Source organism: Acartia tonsa, chromosome 10, assembly GCF_053477335.1.
Source record: "Acartia tonsa isolate MP-2025a chromosome 10, ASM5347733v1, whole genome shotgun sequence".
Classification (NCBI taxonomy): domain Eukaryota; kingdom Metazoa; phylum Arthropoda; class Copepoda; order Calanoida; family Acartiidae; genus Acartia; species Acartia tonsa.
This window is the reverse complement of record NC_137269.1, coordinates 17274684-17295840: the sequence shown is the minus strand read 5'-3', so window position 1 is coordinate 17295840 and position 21157 is coordinate 17274684. Positions and strand designations below refer to the sequence as shown.

The following is a 21157-nucleotide window of genomic DNA, read 5'->3' as shown; positions in this document are numbered from 1 at the left end:
AGAGTCTGTGTGTAGGTTGAATTTTTTAGTATAGTTTAACAATTTGTCGACGTTGTAATACCATCCCACTCAAACATTTCAGTTCAGGAATTTGGGATAATCCACGAAAAACTTATAATATTGAACCATAAACATCTGAGGTATATATAAAAAAGAATGCTGAAACCCCTTTTAGAATTTCCAAACACCATCTTTATATCTGAAAAGGGGTAACTTAAGAAGAACCAACTAATGTTTACAAGTCTGCTCTTGCTATAAGGGGGGGGGGGGGGGGGGTTAATGCTACCATCTCGTAATCAATGTATAAATGGCACTTAGAATTCGAATTTCGATCTGAAATTTTGTATGAGTAATCCTTGGTAGGGCTATTTTCCCTAAATCGAACAAAAAGTTGGAAAAGTAACGGCTGGCGGCTCAGCCGTTTTTTATGGCTATTTTTAGGGCAAATCTGTCATAAATTACGTAGGAATCAACTTTTTGGAACATATTTTTGCTTAAAATCATGTGAAATGCCTCGTTAGCCGTTATTTGCAACTTTTTGTTCGATTTAGGGAAAATAGACCTACCAAGGATTACTCATGTTAAATTTTAGATCGAAATTCGAATTCTAAGTGCCATTTATTATACATTGATTACGAGTTTGCTGCATTAACCCCCCCCCCCCGCCCCCCTCTAAAAGGAGTAGCCAATCTTTTTTTAAATAAAACTATAATATATGGGCTAATGAGCACAATGTGGACGAAGTGAAAGTGTACTCCCCCCTACCCTTGTTTTCTTTTTATTTTAATTTTTTCTACTGTACTATATTCTTGTCCATGAACAGTATAGGCAATTTCTATGACAACCAAAACTACAATGTAACTATCGAATTCAAGTCTAATACTCCTACTAACATTGTGTTATATTAGTTATAAAATGACTTTAGTAACAAAGCCTAGGTGTTTAAGCAGAATACGGGGGATACGTTTCTGAATTTATACTTTGTCAAGGCTAAGAATATTCTCAGCAATTTTATGTAACCATATAACTATAGAATAAACTGATGGCTGCGCCCAAGCATTTAGAGATTAGAGGGAAGTGAAATAGCATAAAACTATTCAAAGTTTTTAATTTACAATAAAACAGCCAAAACCAAAAACATATTGAAGATTCCTTATAATGCAGACCTTTATAAGTTGAATTATTATAGAAATCTTAAAAGGACAAACAAAATTATAATATATGCAGGGTTGCAACGAGTTGCGCCTGTTACTAAGCCAACACAACCATTACATTTTCCGTAACTTCACCCAGATTAGAAGTACTAGCAAGATTTTGTATAATACAAGGATACAATATGTAGGTATTTGAAATTGGAAAAATAAATTACTAAAAGAAGGCGGGCAAAAATCATCATTCAGGTAAAAATTTGCTTGGTGATTAAATGTTTCATTTTCTTATGCAACATAGTTTCGTCGTATTAGGAATTTTGACTTAATTATCGCGTTAAAGGGGGGGGGGGGGGGGGATGTGGTGACTCGTCTCAAAACATACCAGCCATTTTATTTTGGGTGCTACTCCCTTAGTTTTAGAGATAATTGGGTGAAATCTTTTTGGTTGTGTCACTAATTACCCCAACATTTGGTATCTTTCAAAAAAAAAACGGCGGCGGGACCGCCGCTCCCGCCATCCGCCGCCACCAGAAATTTTTTTTATTGCATTTCTCACCGAATTGGGCGATTTGGAATCATTTAAGACCATGTTATTTTTTTCAACAATTTTTGCCCTTACATGCAACCCTGCGGGGGCATATTTTTTTTCAAATTCTCGTTTATCAAGGTATATCTTAAATACAGCACTTCTCCTGTGATTTTGAAGATATTGAAACAAAATCTTTTTAGGTTGGTAAGTAAAAAAACATTTGAATTAAGAAAACTGCGGCGGGACCGCCGCTCCCGCCGTTTTCCACCGCAACCAGAAAATTTTTTTTATTGCATTTCTCACCAAATTGGGCGATTTGGAATCATTTAAGACCATGTTATTTTTTTCAACAATTTTTGCCCTTACAAGCAACCCTGCGGGGGGACTTTTTTCAAGTTTATCAAGGTATATCTTAAATACAGTACTTCTCCTGTGATTTTGAAGATATTGAAACAAAATCTTTTTAGGTAGGTCAGTAAAAAAATATTTGAATTAAAAAAACGGCGGTGGTACCACCACTCCCGCTGTATACCACCGCCGCCTAAAAAAAGTTTTTCATAGCATTTTCGCCGAATTAGGCAATTTGGAATCATATGAGACCATGTTATTTTTTTCAAAAATTTTCCTTTACAAGCAACCCTGCTCCCGCTATCCGCCGCTGCCGTTATCCGCCACCGCCACAAAAAATAATTTGAAAAAAATAACATGGTCTCATATGATTCTAAATTGCCTAATTCGGCGAGAAATGCAATATACCTCTGCCATTTTTTATTTAAATATTTTTTACTGACCTACCAAAAAGATTTTGTTTCAATATCTTTAAAAGCACAGGAGTAGCACTGAATTTAAGTTATACTATGATAAACGAGAATTTGAAGAAAAAAAAGAGTTGCAGGGTTGCTTGTAAGGGGAAAAATTTTTGAAAAAATAACATGGTCTCAAATGATTCCAAATTGCCCAATTCGGTGAGAATGCAAAAAAAAAAAAAATTTGATGGCGGCGGAAAACGGCGGCGGACGGCGGGAGCGGCGGTACTGCCGCCATTTTTGAATCAAATATTTTTAACTTACCTACCAAAAAAAGATTTTGTTTCAATATCTTTAAAAGCACAGGAGTAGCACTGTATTTAAGATATACCTTGATAAACGAGAATTTGAAAAAAATTACTAAGTCCCCCCACAGGGTTGCTTGTAAGGGGAAAATTTTTTTAAAAAAATAACATGGTCTCAAATGATTCCAAATTAATTAGGCGAGAAATGCAATAAAATTTTTTTTTGGTGGGTGCGGAAAACGGCGGCGGACGGCGGGAGCGGCGGTCCCGCTGCCGTTTTTTTGAAAGAAATCTTGGGGTAATAAGTGACACAACCAAAAAGATTTCACCCAATTATCTCTAAAACTAAGGGAGTAGCACCAAAAATAAAATTGCTGGTATGTCGTGTGACGAGTCACCACATTTCCCCCCCCCCCTTTGTTGTTCTTGTCAAAAAAAAAGTAATCTTTAAATTAGTCTTTAAATATAAGAAAATCTTAAGTAGGTATCAAAAGCAACCAAAGCGAATTTTGCTTTAAATGCAGTTTTTTGCCCACCTCTTTTTTGAACTATTACTATCTCCACTTAACAAAGGGGGGGAGGGGGGGGGGGGTTCGCAATGACATCTGAACTTAAACAGTGAGCAAAATGGTCTAAATATTGAGCTAGATTCTTGAAAATTGGTACATAAGCCTAATTCTATATGTACTACATCTAAATGAAAAAAAATCTAAATTTTTTATTTTTAGGTTAGGTTAAATACGAAAATCCCTGCGGAAATGGGGTTTTCAGGCCTTTTTTTGTCTATTTGATGTAGAAAATTAACTTCAATTGTTTTTTTTTTAGGTTTTTTTGCTTGAAAACGCCGTATCTATTCATAAGGACGACAGTATTTAAGATAATTCAGCAAGTCTGACACCGATCCCAGCGGGCTAGGTGGGTGGATCATCTAAAATAGTGACCTCATGAATAGATACTATATAGTATTCAAGGAAAAAACTTAAGAAAAAACAATAGAAGAATGTTTCTACACCAAAATAGTCCAAAATAGACCAAAAAAGGCCTACAAACCCCATATCCGCAGGGTTTTCTTATCTAACCTAAAAATAAAATTTTTTTAATTTTTTTTTCATTTAGATGTAGTACCTATAGGATTAGACTTATGTACCAATTTTCAAGAATCTAGCTCAATATTTAGACCATTTTGCTCACTGTTTAAGTTCAGATGTCATTACGCACCCCCCTCCCCCCTTATTTAAATGATATTAAGTTGCATTAGATTTTAAGTCTTCAATATTTTAATTCTGTAAAAACTATTTGTACATTTGTATGTTTAAATCCCATTACAAAAGTAATTAAAACAAAGTTTACTACGTCCATTATTAGTTAAGAAATAAGAAACTTTTTAGAAACTTACAACAGGCGATTTTTATAGGTACAGTTTTTATATACATTGAATGATAAATAATGAATCTAAAATAAAATATCATATGAAGATTGTTTTTTTTTTATAGAATAAAAACTACACTTAGATTAGGACATGTATTGAAGCATTAAATACAGTATTACTGCTAGATGTCTGATTTTATTTTGAGCTAACATGGCTAACCTAACTACTATCTTTAACACAATAAGGGACGATGTACCCAGCTCATACCAATAACGAAATTAATTCGGAAGAAAATCACGAAACCTATACGTGTTTTTCAGCTGTCGTTGGGGGGCAACACATCGTAAAATTGACGACCTCTCCATTTGCCCCCCAAATATTATTTTAGATTTGTTTTGCTTGTTGGTTATACCTTATTCCTGCGATGTACCTACAGACAATGGCAAACCTTAATTAAAGAGTAGATGTGAGCTACTAAACTATTTACAATATATATCAAATTACAAATTATAAAATGTCTGAAGAAATAATTACAAAAAAAAATCATTCATTTCTCAATAAAAACTTTTAAACAAATAATTTTAGGTAAATATTAATTACAATTTCGGAAAAGAAAATTGAATTAAAATTCTATAATGAATTATCGGTGTTCAAATAGTTATATAAAAGTAACAGGATGTCTGCAGTCTCTACGTGGGTGTAGCGAATGATATTTTTTTTCTCTCCAAAAAAGCACATTCTTTGAATTAGACAAATGAACAGTCAACAAGCTAATTTCAGGAAGTTTAAATGTGAACACAATCACATTTGAACTAAAATTGCTTAACTTTAAATAACCCTATAAAAGTGGATTTTTTTGGTCCCCTTACAGTCAAATTCAGTAACAATTGCCTTCCGCTGCGACACCAATTAAAAAAACATAAATGTCACTAACCTTTTTGTTTTGAAAAGTTTAGATGTGTTATTAGTACTGTTCAAAACACTTTCAACATATACATCAGGTAACTCCCTACAACAACAAAAAAGGTTTTCAGATATAATTAAATTTTAGTACCTGCATATCATGTAAACATGTTGTTTTGCATAATATATCTATATTAATTATAAAATAGTTTTATAGGGTTTATGTTAAGATAAATGAACCCTTAAATTTCTAACTAAGAAAAAAAGATTCCCCCCTCCCATACAACAAGTGCGCTTAAAAGCCCCTAAGGGGTGTATCCGTTGGTAAGATATAAAGGTATTTTACCTATTGCCAGCTTCCACTAAATCTCTAATAGTCAGTGGTGTATAATTTCTTGGATAGTGGGCGCCTATTATTTCTACGGCAGGTAACACTCCATGACTGTTTCAAACACAAATATTATACTTTGTAGTTGTACTGATTTATTTTTTGATAAAGGTTACAGGAATTAGATCTTTAGTATAACAACTAAAGCCAGCTTCAACTCGACGTTCATATACATTATAAAAATTTATAAAAAATGGAGATATCTATAAAGTTCTAGTTATATTATGTTGAGAATTCTTTCACTCTAGAGGAGGAAGGGATGGGCAGAAAAAATAGCCTAAAACCTAAAAAGACATTTACTAGGCCTTCCCTAAAAGCACAACCCAATCAGACAAGCTATTACCAAGATCTTAAGCTTCAGAAAAAAATATTACTCACTATCAAATAACTGTTAACTGAACAGAAAAACCAATTGTCATGTAGTTTAGACTTTATAATAGCATTTTTGGTTATTTTTGCATGGGTTTTAATTCATTTTTTGTTTTCTATTCTATTCTAATTTATGAAGAGTCAACCTTTAATTTACTATAATATTGTTTCCTAAAGAATTGTACAACAGGATTCATATCTTCTCTGTTATAAACTGTTTCATCTGATAAACTTTCTCGTCGTAGATTCTTTAACCTAAAATTAATTTAAATGGAATGAATAGGATGTAGGTAAGTATATGAGTTTGTTTGTCACTTTAGATCTCATTGCCCACTGGATGAATTGAGTCCTCACTATCAAGGGAAACTTTTTATCTGGAAGCCCACAAATATTAGAAGGTAATTATGTTTTGGTATCTATAGGCTTGAATAAAATTCCTTTTAACTTACTGAATTACTCCCAAGAAAGACGTTTATTCTTTTGATTTTTGACCAAGTATTTTCCAAAAGTTGTTATATTTAAAGAAAATGTAATACCTGAAATAAATCTGCTCCGCTGATTTTGCTGGTATTCGTTTAATTCTCAACGTTTTAGCCAAGTCTGACAGAGAAATCTGCCAAATTGAAATATTTTATATTTAGTTATCCACTAATAATACTTGAGAAAGCTTTTAAAAATACACTTAGAAGTCAAATATAACCCTTATAATAATAATATTAAACATGACAGCAACGAGACACTGTGGTTAAGCAAATAAGGTCAGCTAAAGCTCGACATTGAAGCATATCATGACCCTTGAGAGTTCTGAGTTGTACCATCGCCAAGTATGGCCGACATGTGTACCAAATTATGTCACTGACGTTAACCACAAGGGGGACTTGATTAAGGATTTTCTCTATGGAATAACTGACTTCCTTTTTTCACAGTCATGGGAAAGTTGAGTAACTATTGCGACTAAGAAATTCGATTCAAGTTGTGGGAACTTGAACTATAACAACCATAGTAATTCGATGTGTAAACACTTTGCAACGATGCCCCTTTTTTACACGTCTTCATCCATAACAATTTTCAATTGGAAACTCGAGTTCACTGCCTAATTGACACCTAGCCATTATCTACTTTAGAGCTCTTATAAATCTTTAAAATATATTTATTTCACCGACCAAAAGTTTGTTTATAACTGAACTATAAAATAATTCCTTAGACAGAAATCTTTTCTTATTTTGACTGCATTTGTTGGAGTTATTCTGAAAATTAATCCACTCTAATCCCTGAAATTATAATTAAATTCAGATATTAATATAAAAGACAAGGATTCAAAAAGGAAGAAATTAGAAGCGAATCTGCCCTATAATTTCAAATGTCCGTATTTAAAATGAATGCCTATTTTTCCCCCATCTGACTATTCTAGAATTATTTTGCCCGACGGAATGTATATCTGTAACGCCTATAAAATATTTTTACAGGTTTAAATTTTTTATCTTAGACGGCTGACTTTTTGTGTTTTGTGATTTTACTTACACAATGCAATAGGTATTTTCTTTATAACTAATTTGGTTCGTAAGTCTGTCTGTAATTGATGGATTGTAAAGTTTCAAAAATGAATGAACTAAAGTGGGGAATTTAAATGCTTTTCACAAAATGTATTTCACTTGAATCTTTTTCTTTATCATTCAATCTATTTGTCTATCTATCAATCTTTATATCTACCTGGGCCAGAAGCATATCTTCAGATTTTGTCCACATAACTTTTCCAGGTGAAGTAACCATGGATGCCAAAGTTAACAATTCAGGATAAACAAATATTCTCAGATTGCTTATAAAATTGGTAAACTGAAAAAAAAACTTAATTGTGTTGAAGTAAGGGGAAAAACAATTAAAACTTAAATTTATGTTTTACAGGTTTATTTTTATTAAGATTGCTTTTATCTACCTAGGTATTAAATATTAGTATGTGAAAATTATTTTTACTCATACAGATTGATGAAAAAACACTGTTTCTAAAATAAAGCCTCATACCTCTTTTGTGGGATTATGTTTCATTATTCTTTTCTTCAGAATTTCTTGCCTGACAAAATATTAGCAATTAAAAGAGGGTCATTTTTTGGCGTATTTTTGATAAGTTGGGTGTTGGATTGTAATCAAATGCTCTTATTATGTCAAAGTGTTCTTTATTATAATTATTTATATGAAATGGTACATAATAAAGAACAATTTGACTTAATAAGAGCATTTGACTACAACCCACCAATACCCAACTTACCGAATAACATGAAAAAATAACCCTCTTTTATTAGATGACACAGATATATTTTCAAAATTTTGCAATAACACCTATTAATAAGATACTATCATGTAAAATATCCAAATTTTAAACTTAGTGATTTACCTTTACATCTGTAAGCAACATAGACATTAAAATTAAAAAAGTGATGCATTTAAAAAAAAATTTTTTAAATATGTAACAACAATAAATAGTTAAAACTATATATCAATTCATACTAGTATGCGCTCCTAACATATAAGCTAGAGCAATTCCTGGACTTTTTTTTAAGTTTCCCTAAAACGGCGACCTCTATTATTCTAGTAGTTATAAAAATCTTAAGTTTAAAAAAAAACATTACTACTTAACACAATAAGACATAATCATGTTTCTTGCATAACGGATGAAAGCCAAGATGAAATGACTTTATTTTACTACAATTCTTCATGAAAAATTCAGTTTTATTTAAATTACCTGTTTTTAATTTTTTGTACAGTGGAAGATTGTCCTGAAATTGACCATTCTTGTATAGCTGCTAGTGAAGGTCCAAGATTGAATTGATTCATCACTAAAAACAGAATGGGTAGGTAACAATTGATGGATGAAATATATGTATCAGTTATAGTTTGAACATAAAAAATAATAGGTATTACCTGAATATGGATTTTGTAAAGCTTTTTCATTTATGCTCGCCAGCATTTGATCACATTCAACGCTGACATTCTCAAATATTTTTGTATTTGATGTAATAAGGCGCATTTGGGTTACCAGCTGGATATGTTGTTGCACCTTAATAGATAATTATTTTTTTTTATTAATACTAGCTGCCACGCACCTAGAGTCCGATAAAATATCTATAAGGCCGCTGAGCGGTGCTAGTTTCGTAGAACATGAATTCATGACGTTTTTTCCCAAAATAGTCATAAACCAACCAGTGCCCAGGAACTATGAGAAGCTACACTGTAAAGGAGAACCGTATCGTTTCAGCGACTAGCGAGATCCTTTGATACAAACAGACATAAAGACGACAGAGATCCTGGTACTCTTATATCAGAATAACCATAAAATATTTTTAAAATTTATAAATTATAAAAATGTAAATATCTGGAAACAAATGAAGATAATAATGTTGATATACCTGCGCGGCTAACTGATGTATTTCTTCCTCACTCATACAGAAGGAATTTCCACCCCTTTTATTTCTACTTTCCTCTTCGCTCTTTGTCAATGATTTATTCTTGCTGTTTTCCAGTTTTATCTATTGGGAGATTTTTATTATTGATTTTATAATGTTAAATTATTTGCAAGCTCTTATAATATTTTTCAAACTTCACGATCAAAATGATTCTCTAAAATAAATACAAGTTATGTACCTAGCTATTTTGCTCAAATAAGTGCTTGTTTTTTTTAAATTTAATTCCTCATAGAACATTCAAAATATCATGAAAATGTATTTACTTGTATATTAACTGAGACATTGCTGTTATTTTGTTCCTCTCCAATAGAAGTATTATCTATGTCGCTCAAACATGCTGCAGTCTATCAGGATTTATACATCATGCATTATCAAAATAGCCCTTCAAAACTAAAAGCTATGGGTAAAGTCACTTTAAACAATAAAAAGACAAGATAACCTGTAATGAAACCTATAAAAATAATAATAAGACAAACAGGTTTCAATTCAATAATCTACAAAAATCAAAATTCTGACTATCTTGATCCATTACGCCACCCCCCCGGCCCCCCCCCCCACAGGTAATTTTCCAGACTTTATTTGTTTAGCTCAACTATTAAGTCAGCCTAGTTAATTATGAGTCGAATGTAAATGAAAGAAAATGCATATCATATGTATACATCCCTCGGGTGGAACTGGGGTGTTAATAAAGACTTCAGAATTGTCGGGTGTTTCTCCATCTAAAAATAAACCTTTATCTATCAAAAATGAAGGAGGGGTGCGGATTTGCCATTTATGAAAGCCTGACTATACCAAGAAAGGCTTATCAAGTAGTAGTTTAAAAAGGTAATTTTACACCCATTCAATTCAAAAGAAATCAAAAATACACCTTACAAGTAAATACAGTTTTAAAAATTTCCTTTTTGATTTAGACACTTCTTTCACTTTTCAAGTATTAACGTGTTAAGATTTATTTTCCTTGATTTTGAGGGGGTGTGGCCGGTAGAGCGGCTCCGCCTCTTTTCTTCTTAAATTTGCCCTTCTTCTTCACTGTTTCACGTTCAGATTTCTAAATATGATTAGGTATTAAAGAATTACTATCAACTAAAATGTTTTTTTTTTATCCGCCAAATCCCCTAAATAATCTTTTTCAACATAATTGGAAAAAATCTTAAAATAATATTATTCAAGTTGTAATTGTGTTTATGGGAAACATCACTAGGTATCAAAAAATTTTATAAACTTGTAAAACATGTAAAAGTTTCTTGTATAATTGTTTTCTTTATGTTTATTTAACTAACTAAGTATATGATCAAAATATCTTAAAACTGAGCTTACCCTATTAGCCTCATTTCCACAGTCTAATAACTCCGCCATTAAGTCAGCCAACTCTTTTCTAGAGATCTTTGTGGCCCGATCATGCCTCAACTCTTCGGGGTCTTTTAATCTAAAAGTAAAATTAATTTTAAGTTGCAAAAAAAAGCCTAAGATGGCTTTTTATCTCTGTCTACTTGTCTCTGTATCCTTTTGACTATCTATCTATCTAACTATTAAATCTGCTTGTCTATATGTCTTATATATCTATCTATCCAAGGATGTCAAGTGGGGGGAGTAAAGGGATGATTACCCCCCCCCCCCCCACAAATAAAAAACCTTGTACGTAGTTGTGTATCTGTCTGTACTTATGTCTATCTATATGTCTACCGAAATTACTTTTCTAGTATCTATATACCTACTTCACTTTCTATCTACCAGCCAATAATATGTCTTATCTATCTATCTACCTGCCTATATATCTTATATACTTATGTATCTGACAGAAATGTATATTCTGCACAAGATTCATTTTTTCCCCTACTACAAATATTTTTATTTTTTAATTTCCTAGTTAAGTTTTTTTCCAGCAAGGGAGGGGGAAAATGGAAAAATGTTTTCAAAACTTTTTTTCGTTCATATTAGGTACCTATCCACCCTCCTACACATTTTTTAAATTTTTTTCACCAAGGAGGGTAAACATGGTAAAAATTTAGTTCAATTATCTTAATTTTTAAATTTTTTTCCCCAGCAACATATTTTTATTTACCCTCCCTTTATTAGGGTCAACTGTGCAGAATATACACCCCCGCTATCTGCCTAATTATATGTCCTTTCTATCCATATATCTACCTGATATCCTCTTCATCTGGAGGAAAGCTGTACTCTGGGTCCATATCATCGTCTACGTGGGTGCTGTCCACCACACTAAAAATTGTTAAAATTCATGCAATGGGATTTATTTCTATGTATTTATTTTCTAGTTCGTTTCATCTTGAATATATAAAGTATCTACTTAGCTACCTACTAAATTAAAATATATTTATTTAAGCATTTATAATATTGTTTTTTCCTGTTAAAACATCGGAGTAATGAATATAGAATAAACGTGGATATTATGACAGGGGATAAATTGTTTTCAATTTTGGTCGCTAACATGGACATTATTTAATATTTATTGGTCAGTCCGTTCATCCAATAGGATGAGAGGGGATAAGGTAAAGGGGGAATGGATCTATATTTTAGCCAGCTACAAGTTTCACTTTATTAGAGTACATGAGAATCTGATGTAAGATCTAAGTAATAATAAATTCATTATTGGAGTTTATAAAGTTTAATCTATCTATTTTTAGAGAAATTTTTTATTTTTACATTCATTTGGTTAGAACCTATCAACAAAAAAAAATAAAAAAAAAATTTAAAAATAAACTGAAACCTTGTTTGAGTAGGTCCAGAGTAGAGCGCCTTCAAGAATTCAGAATACTCATCATTCTCAACGGGACAATCATACATGTCTACATGTTTGGATATCAGTATACTTGTTTTTGTTTTGTTTTCAAGTGTGTTCGTAAACATAGTTTTTAGTGTTTGGATCTAAAGTAGTCATTGAGTAGGACAAGACAATTTTGAAGTTACACGTTTAGGTTTATTATGATTGCAGATTGACCCACTTCCTCATGGAAGCAACTCTTTATTACCTCGAGTTGTCACATGTAAGAAAATGAATATATCTATAATACAAAGTAGCTTGATGTCTGTCCGTCTGACCGTCTGTCCGTCTGTCTGTCTGAAGCTTATGTTCTCAGTAACCACTGAACCGATCGGATTCTACTCTTCAGGGTATATACCTATTGGTCCTGCGGTTGTTTTAAGCTATTTTCTTAGGGGGTGGGACATCCCCAACCCCCCCAAAAACAAAAAAATCCCCCCCCCAATTTTTTTTTTTTTTTTTTTTTTTTTTATTTGCTGAAGATTTCCTAGGTCCTTTGTTAAAAAATATTTTTTATTCCAGCATTTATTTTGAATGAAAGAATAGCAACATTCTCTCACTAAAAACAATAAATATTAATTTTTTTTATCACCTCTTGGGGCAAAGCCCCTAGAGGCTAGGGGCGAAGCCACTAGTGAATATATAAGTTTCTATCTATTATACTAAGTAGCTTGATGTCTGTCCGTCTGTCTGAAGCTTAAGATCTCAGTAACCGCTGAACCGACTGGGCTCTACTCTTCAGGGATTATACCTACTGGTCCTGTGATGGTTTTAAGCTATTTTCCTGGGGGGTGGGACACCCTCAACCCCCCCAAAAACTAAAAAAAAACACCCCCACAAATTTTTTTTTTTTACATTTTTTGTAAAATCTCAGTAACTGCTGAACAAATTGGGCTATACTCTTCTGGGAATATACCTACTGGTCCTCCGGTGGTTATAGGCTTTTTTCTTGGGGGGTAGGACACCCCCAACCCCCCCAAAAACAAAAAATCCCCCCCCCCCATTTTTTTTTGCAGAAGATTTCCTTTGTCCTTTTTTTTTATTTTTTTTTTGCAGGAGATTTCCTTGGTCATTTTACGAATTTCACCTTAATTTTTTTTTATCACCTCTTGGGGCGAAGCCGCTAGTTTTATTAAAAAATACTAGGTAAAAGATTTTTATTAACAAACGAAATAGGTATTGGGGAAAATATTTATATAACATTGTTATTTTTCTTCTCAAAAGTATAAAGGCATTATCCGTCTACCGTACCTTTCAATAAATATAGAGAGAAAGGTATTTTTATCTATAATTTTGCTTTGTCACATGTTTTATACAAATTTTTATTTTATTTTTGTAAAACAAGAAGGTACATTCCTGGTGTAATGTCAAATGGTATAAACTGTTGTTCTAATTCTTCAATGTTTAGCTCAGTCATGGGGCGTCGTGATCGAGTTCCATATCCTAGAAAGAATAAAAAGAAGTATATTATAAAATAAGATCAGCCCGGTGACATTTTAAAAAATAATCCAGAAGACGTCTAATGAGGACTAGATTGTTGAGTTAAAGAGGTGATTACCCGCGGATTATCTTAAAACGATTCTGATAAAAAAATCTCACCTTCCCATGTTTGAGGAGTTGATGTATTATCCCCAAAATGAAGATTTCTGGAAACAATTCGGCTTCGTGGTGAGTTATCAATACTTGTCCTTAAAAATTGATGACGATAAATTAATAAAGCACATGATGGAAGATTTATTCAAAAATATGTCTAAGTACGTAATACACTTTTTGTAGATAGGTATGTTTTTGAAAGATGAATATTTTTTTACAAAGTACCTATCTTAATAAAAATATTAGGTAATAAAGAAATCATTTAATAACAATTTTACATTACTTGCGTATCAAGTTAACAATAGTACTTGGGTTTATTTTATTTTATGTCCTATAGGTATAATATTGAAAATTGATAGGATAATGAAATTACGGGGAAAATCCAAAGTTTTATAACAACGTTGTCTTAACAACTTAGATACTTTTATTCATTTTAGATTTGTTGGTTCATTAAGTTGAGTGTCCAAACGTTTCAACCACTATTTGTAATCCACAGCAGTTTAATTTTATGTATCATCATTAGGGATGTACATAAAGAGAGGGGTAGGTTTCTGGTAAAATCCGTAAAGGTTATGTGTTATAAGTTAAAAACAGTAGTAGAACGATAAAAACTTATGTTAACTTTTTTTTTAAATTTTGTCTATTGTTATGTTCAATAAGAAATACACATATTTAGTGAATATTATCGTTCTACTACTATTTCTAAGCCTTAAAACACACACCTTTACGGATTCTACCAGAAACCTACCCCTCTCTTTCTCGGCCATTGTCCTATCCCTTTAGATCCCTGAGAAAATCTTAATGTACCTGGGTGTTGAAACTGTATTTATCAGGGGCAGGCCAGGGGTACGGAATCCAAGTGCAGGACTTTCAATTTCAGATATTGGTGTGTGTACGGTACTCCTGAATTTTTTAAAGAATTAAAAACTATAAGACTGAACGACATCTGAAGTGTATTGAAATTATACATTAGAAGCAAATATCATAGGTATAAATTTAAACAGATAGGAATCTTTCAACTGAAGAAAACTCTTTATTTCAAGTTAATTACCTATTATTGAGGCAAAATGTAAAGGTAATATATCTGCATTTCATTGATACTTTTTATGCAATATTACTATATAATATGGTAAAATATCTTAAAGTAAAGTTTATTTTGACTCGGTTTAAAAAGTTTGTTGTCATACTAGTTTTTCATATATTCATGTTAAATTTTTATAAAAAAAATATTCCAGTTTTAAATAAAAGTATTGTCAATAAAAAAGTCTGAATCTGTCTGTCGGTACGAACCTGGATCTTTGTGTGTTAGGAGTGCCCGCCTCGGAAGTTTCCATATAGCTATCTTCATCATCACTAGCTCTACTACAAAATTACAAACGTTAAAAAAAACATTGACAGCAGATATTGATTAAGATCTGCTATTTTTTTAGAGTTACTACCTTTTTTCTAAACAACAAGGGTTGGTGTAATAACAAAACCAAATTCATACATAGTCTTATATGTATATAATTAAAAACAAAACAAGTTTGTTTGTTTTTGAATGAGAGTTGGGAGGGGTATTTTTTAGGGAGATTTCTCATAGGAGGGTGGTGGTACCATCCCCTAAGTAGTTTAAAAATCTTCCTTGGATCTGTGAGAGGATCCACTGTAAAGGAAACATATCAGTTTAGCAGATAATGAGATGCTTTGCTTCACTCACACACACTAACACAGAGAGACAGACATACTGTAACTTTTATCTAATGACTACCTTGGCTCAAGGTCAGGTGTATACTCTGGATCCCCGTCCTCATCATCAGGAAATTCTTCTGTCACCAGTGAAACTATTTCTGGCGGTGGCTCCTGATAATAACATTAGTTTATTCCAGAGATTGGGGAATATTACACTTCCACCTTAAGTTTTCTACCTAATTTAGATAATAATCATGTTTAGGTATATCAAATTAAAAATTTTAAACCAAAAAAAATAAATATAAATATAATTTTGTAGAAATAGAATAGGTAAAATGTTTTTTTTTATATTTAATGTATAAAAAGACTAAATATAATAAAGATTAAAGACTACTATAACCTTACTTGACCAAAAGTAAAAAAAAAAAATCTACCGCTTCCTCCTAGGCTCATATATCCAATTTTATTTATTTCAAAATAAGGCCACTGCTCAACTAGACACTTTAATACAATACACAAAATATTCCTTTAAAAACATAAGTACCTTTGCTGGAGTTTTAGGGTGAATAATCCATGGACAAATATCCCCCGACTCTGTCAGGGTTCTTGCAACAGATCTTGTCATCTTAGGTTCTGCTGCCTCGATATCTTCCTCCTGAAAAGGTTTTAATTCAAAGGGGATAAACAAATTAAATATGATTGATCACCTTAATTTTACTTAAATGGTTGATCAAAAGAAAACAAAGTAGATACTTAGATAAAAAAGTCTTATTTTATTGTTTACCTAGTTTAATTTAAATGATTTAAAGCATTTTACTAGGTATTACATTGTCATTGAGAAGTTTTAAACAATATTAATATCAATGATAATAAATAACATTGAAGTTTGCTTTTCAAAGATGCTTCTTTTAGCCTGGAAAATAATTTTATACATAAAAAAGGTAAAAATAAAAATTGTTATTTTTGTCATAAAAAGTCCTGAACTTACCTGTTTGGAAGTGCTTGTAAGAAGACCTTTATCCCTGAGCATAGCAATAATTTGTTCACTTGAAAATATATGCTTTAACACAAGTTTGACCTGAAATAAATTATGATATTATAATTTCAGCGTACAAAACAGTTAAAGTGAAACAGAAAACTCTAACAAGGGAATCCGTCTATCAATTTATAAAAAACTGAAAGATCCTAAAAACTGCACCACTCAGTTTACACCTAAAGTAACAATACAGAACGGTTCCTACACCGTTTCTCCTTATATACAGACCCAACCTACTTATAGTTTAACACAAAACATTGTTAAAGCAATGATAATTTTGTCAATAAGTACTCATAGTCTTATTGTAATAAAATCAAAAGTGCCTCCAAGAAACCAAACTCTCCAGCAAATCCAATCCTAAACCCCTCCCTGGCTATAACTTTCTCAGGAAGGATCGTCAAGACCGACCTGGTGGAGGAATAGCCTTCCTTATTGCCGATGACATCCCCTTCACCCACCTTGACCTCAATCACCTTTCCAATGGCCCCCTAGAGATTGATGGTATCCAAATTTCCCGCAATGGCTCTCCTACACAAATCATCAACCTTTACCTTCCTCCACATTCTTCCTGTCCCCCCCAATACACCCCTGACTTTAACCTCCTCTTTGACAACCCAAATGACCTTATCCTAGTCGGTGATTTCAATGCCCACAACCCTGCCTGGAACTCCATCACCCTTGACCAATCTGCCATGAATCGTGGGGAGGCTCTGCTGGAAGCTCTCAATGAGAGCAGCCTCTGCCTCCTCAACGAGGACTCCCCCACCCGCCTCCCCCCCAACGGCCAACCCACCTCCCCCGACCTTTCCCTTTGCTCTGCCCACCTTGCCCTTGACTTTTCCTGGCACACCCTCACCACCCTCCGTTCTGATCACCTCCCCATCCTCCTCTCCCTTCCTGAAATCAACAGAAACCCCCGCCCTGTCAAAACTTTCCACAACTTCCGTAAAGCAGATTGGGACACCTTCACCCTTGAAACTGAAACCCTCTTTGAAGATCTTCCTGAACCCTCCTCCTGCTCCCAAGGTGAAGCCACTTTTCGCCAAATCCTCCAAACTGCCTCCAAACACACAGTCCCCGCTGGCTTCATCAAAAACTCCAATCCCTCCCTCCCCCAGTCTGCTAAGCCCCTTATCCAGCAAAGAGACTCCTTAAGAGAAATTAACCCCCATGATCCTCAAATCCAAATCCTCAATGAACAAATTTCCTCAATAGTAAACCAACACTCCAACAAAAAATGGCAAGAAACCCTTTCCAAATCCGACCATAGAACCAACCCTTCCAAATTCTGGTCCCTCCTCAAATCCCTTTCTGGCAAAAACAATTCCCCTCCTTCCAACCAACCCATTTCCTTCAACAACAAAGTTCACACCTCCCACGCCCACATTGCTGAATCCTTCACCAAACAATTCACCTCTGTCTCCCGCCACACCTCCAACCCTTTCTCCAGAAAAATTATCCGCAAAATTAGACACCGCCACCGCCTCAATAGAGATTTCCAACCTTTCACACCTGCCCTTGTCCTTGAAGCTATTAAAAATTCCTCAAATTCATCTGCACTTGGCCCTGATCACCTCAACATCCTCCACCTCAAACACCTTGGTCCAAATGGCATCTCCTACCTTACCAAACTCTTCAACCTCTCCATTTCCGCTGCTAATATCCCTGCCATTTGGAAGCTCTCCAAAATTATTGCCCTCCTCAAACCTGGTAAACCCCCTGACCTTTCCACCTCCTACCGCCCAATCTCCCTCCTCTGTCCTGCAGCTAAAGTCCTTGAACGCCTCCTTCTCCCATACCTTAAACAATCCCTCTCCACCCACCCCTCTCAACATGGCTTCAAACCCCTCCACTCCACCACATCCTCACTCCTTAATCTTTCCACCTCCATTGCTAACGGTTTCAACCAAAACCTCCCCCCCAGCCGCACAACCGTAGCCTCCATTGACCTTTCCAAAGCCTTCGACTGCATCCCAATCCATCTCCTTCTCCAAAAAATCTCCTCTTCAAACCTCCATCCAAACATCATCAGATGGCTGTCCTGCTACCTGCGTGGCAGAATGGCCTTCTGCTCCTACCAAAATACCAACTCCTCCCCCAGAATTGTCCACACTGGTGTCCCCCAAGGCTCTGTTATTTCCCCCGTCCTTTTCAACTTCTACATAGCAGATGCCCCCCACATCCCCCCTGCCACCACCTCCTCCTATGCCGACGACCTCAACTCCTTCCACTCCTCTCCTGACATCCCCCAGTCAGTTGAATCCATCAACTCCCACCTCTCCTCAATCGCTGACTGGGCCTCCACCAATGGCCTCTCCATCGCCCCCAACAAATCCACTGTCACCCTTTTCACTCCTGACCGTAAGCACCAATCCAACCTCCATCCTCAAGTCCAAATTAACGGCTCCATCCTCCCCCTTGAGAAAACCCCTAAGATCCTTGGAGTTACCTTTGACACCTTTTTCAATTTCAGTTCCCATGTCTCCACCATTTCCTCTAAAATTTCCTCCCGCCTCAGAATCCTTAAATGTCTGGCTGGCACCAAATGGGGCCACCAGAAGGAGACCCTCCTCACCACTTACAACACCCTCCTCCGCCCCATTACCACCTATGCCTGTCCTGTCTGGTTTCCTAACACCTCCAAAAACAACATTGACAAACTCCAAGTCCTCCAAAACCAAGCCCTCCGCATCTGTACTGGTTCCACCAAAAAATCCCCCATTAGCCACCTCCACCAAGAAACTAAAATCCTACCAGTACGGAACCACCTCTCCCTTTTATGCTCCCAGTACCTGGCCTCCTCCCTCCGTCCTTCCCACCCATCCTTCCCCAATGTCACAACCCCTCCTGGTCCTAGATCCAAGAAATCCACCCTCCAATCCATGTTCCTCCCGAATCTCCAACCTTTTCTCACCCCTGATAACACTCTCCTCCCTGCAAATTACAAATCCACCATCTCCCGACTCCACACCTCTGCAGTTACCCAAGCCATCAACTCCTACCCCCCTAATCCTGTCCTTAATCATGCCCCTCCCAACATCAACCCCTCTGAGATCCAACTTCCTAGGCACTACAGAACCATCCTCTCCCAATTAAGATCCAATTATTGTCCTAAGCTCCAAAGTTACCTGCATTCCATCAACGCTTCTCTTTCACCCAACTGCCCATCCTGCCCCAACAATCCTACCCCTGAAACAGTCCAACACCTCTTTTCCTGCCCTAATAACCCAACCAACCTAAATCCCATTGACCTCTGGCAAAATCCCACCCTCGTAGCTGCCTTCCTATCATCACACCCCAGTTTCACCAGCCTCCCTCCTCTTCAACGCCCCCCTCCAGAGCCCCCTCCATAAGCCTTCCCTCCCCCACTTCTGATGACAACCTGGACACGAATATGGACTATGAGCAGCCAATACAACAACAACAATAAAATCAAAATAATTGACCATAAGTAGACTTTTCTGCACTACTATAAAAAAGCTTCACCTGTTTAGAAGTCATATTATTCTTTCTTGCCTTCTTATCAAGCCTCTTGTCTGATGATATAAGCTTGCGACATTCACGCAAAATATTTTCGGGGATTTTTCCGCGATCATCTTCGGTCCCCTGATAAATTAAAGGATTGAAAAAGTTTTTTAATTTAAATTAATATTATATTTTTTTCAATATTCTTTAATCGAATAATTTCTACATTTAAGGTCTATTCTTCCATCTAAGTGTCCGGTCGTATTGTTAGTAATAAGAACAATGTCAGTAGATTTTTTAAAGTTCAGGCTTTCAAAATTATGTTTTATTCTCCATAACAATGTTTATAATTTTTTGTTTGTTGTGTTCCGCTTTTAAAGATGTTGTCATTTCTGTGGATGGTTCAATTTCAAATGACTAAATAAACAAGAACTTTCAATAGGTGCACATTAGTAATACTGTTTTTTTTCTTAGTATTTTGAGAAAAATAGGATGTTCTTGTGTTTACCAGAATATCGGTGCTTGTAGAAGGATAGGCTTCATCGATGGTTAGTTTGCTTTGGGAGCCCTCTTCTTCATCATTAGATGTATCCTGTTCACAATTATGCATTATGGCAGGGATTTAAGTAAGTAAACTTCCCCCCCCCCACATGGCGATATGATCCGAAGACCTTGTTTGACTTTTTTTTGTCTATGGCCATAAAATAACTATTTTTGACCTATTGAACTTTTTTTAATAGGTACTTAAATATAGTCCAATTAGTACATATAATGAAAGTTTAAAATAATCTCTTTACATTTTGAAATTGAAGCTATACTTATGTTGTTTTGATTTATGTAATGCATTATTGCCTGATCTTCCCACTCTGATTCTGAATCTGAATTATTCATTGCTCCTGAGGAATTTACTGATATGTCCTAAACAAAAATTTTGGTATGTTTATCAAGTGAGCAAGGGGATAACTGATAGAATGTATATTATACTGGAACCCAACGTTTTATCACACATTCTCCCATTCCTTCACTACAAATATTTGAGTTCTTTATTTAAAGGCTTAAACAAAAATTAATGTCCTAACTTTATCATAATTAATTTTAAAATCAACAGGATAATTGTACTAATTGGAATGATCAAATGTACATTAAATTTATTGTCCACTGTCTTATCCCTTAATACCCCTGGTGTTGTCATAAAATATGTGGGGAAAACATCAATTATTACCTTGTTTTTATTTACAGACGAGGTGGAGGGAGTTGCGTCAGTTTCATTATTTTCATCTGAATGTTTCCCAAGTTCCCCTTTGTCTGTTTCTTGACTCATTTTCTTTATTAATTCTGATTATCGATCATGTACTTTTAAAATAGAAAGACATGTTATTTAATTTTATCTCT

At 34.6% G+C, this 21157-nt stretch overlaps 1 protein-coding gene across 1 annotated transcript in view; it reads right to left on the bottom strand.

Annotated features, from left to right (window-relative positions):
* Positions 1 to 21157, bottom strand: part of mute (gon-4 like protein muscle wasted) — a 27402-nt gene extending 6245 nt beyond the window's left edge. The window contains exons 1-27 of the mRNA XM_080173843.1: positions 20988 to 21157; positions 20618 to 20683; positions 20274 to 20357; positions 19787 to 19906; positions 16253 to 16342; positions 15809 to 15919; positions 15344 to 15435; positions 14884 to 14955; positions 14401 to 14496; positions 13600 to 13688; positions 13359 to 13443; positions 11947 to 12027; positions 11364 to 11438; positions 10536 to 10644; positions 10178 to 10266; positions 9884 to 9939; positions 9482 to 9564; positions 9162 to 9281; positions 8677 to 8812; positions 8498 to 8591; positions 7780 to 7828; positions 7471 to 7593; positions 6962 to 7031; positions 6297 to 6375; positions 5935 to 6015; positions 5350 to 5448; positions 5035 to 5109 (exon numbers count right to left, since the gene is read on the bottom strand). Of these exons, the coding sequence (XP_080029969.1) occupies positions 5035 to 5109; positions 5350 to 5448; positions 5935 to 6015; positions 6297 to 6375; positions 6962 to 7031; positions 7471 to 7593; positions 7780 to 7828; positions 8498 to 8591; positions 8677 to 8812; positions 9162 to 9281; positions 9482 to 9564; positions 9884 to 9939; positions 10178 to 10266; positions 10536 to 10644; positions 11364 to 11438; positions 11947 to 12027; positions 13359 to 13443; positions 13600 to 13688; positions 14401 to 14496; positions 14884 to 14955; positions 15344 to 15435; positions 15809 to 15919; positions 16253 to 16342; positions 19787 to 19906; positions 20274 to 20357; positions 20618 to 20683; positions 20988 to 21086 (2423 nt within the window). The 5' untranslated portion in view covers positions 21087 to 21157. The remainder of the gene's footprint in view (positions 1 to 5034; positions 5110 to 5349; positions 5449 to 5934; positions 6016 to 6296; positions 6376 to 6961; positions 7032 to 7470; positions 7594 to 7779; positions 7829 to 8497; positions 8592 to 8676; positions 8813 to 9161; positions 9282 to 9481; positions 9565 to 9883; positions 9940 to 10177; positions 10267 to 10535; positions 10645 to 11363; positions 11439 to 11946; positions 12028 to 13358; positions 13444 to 13599; positions 13689 to 14400; positions 14497 to 14883; positions 14956 to 15343; positions 15436 to 15808; positions 15920 to 16252; positions 16343 to 19786; positions 19907 to 20273; positions 20358 to 20617; positions 20684 to 20987) is intronic.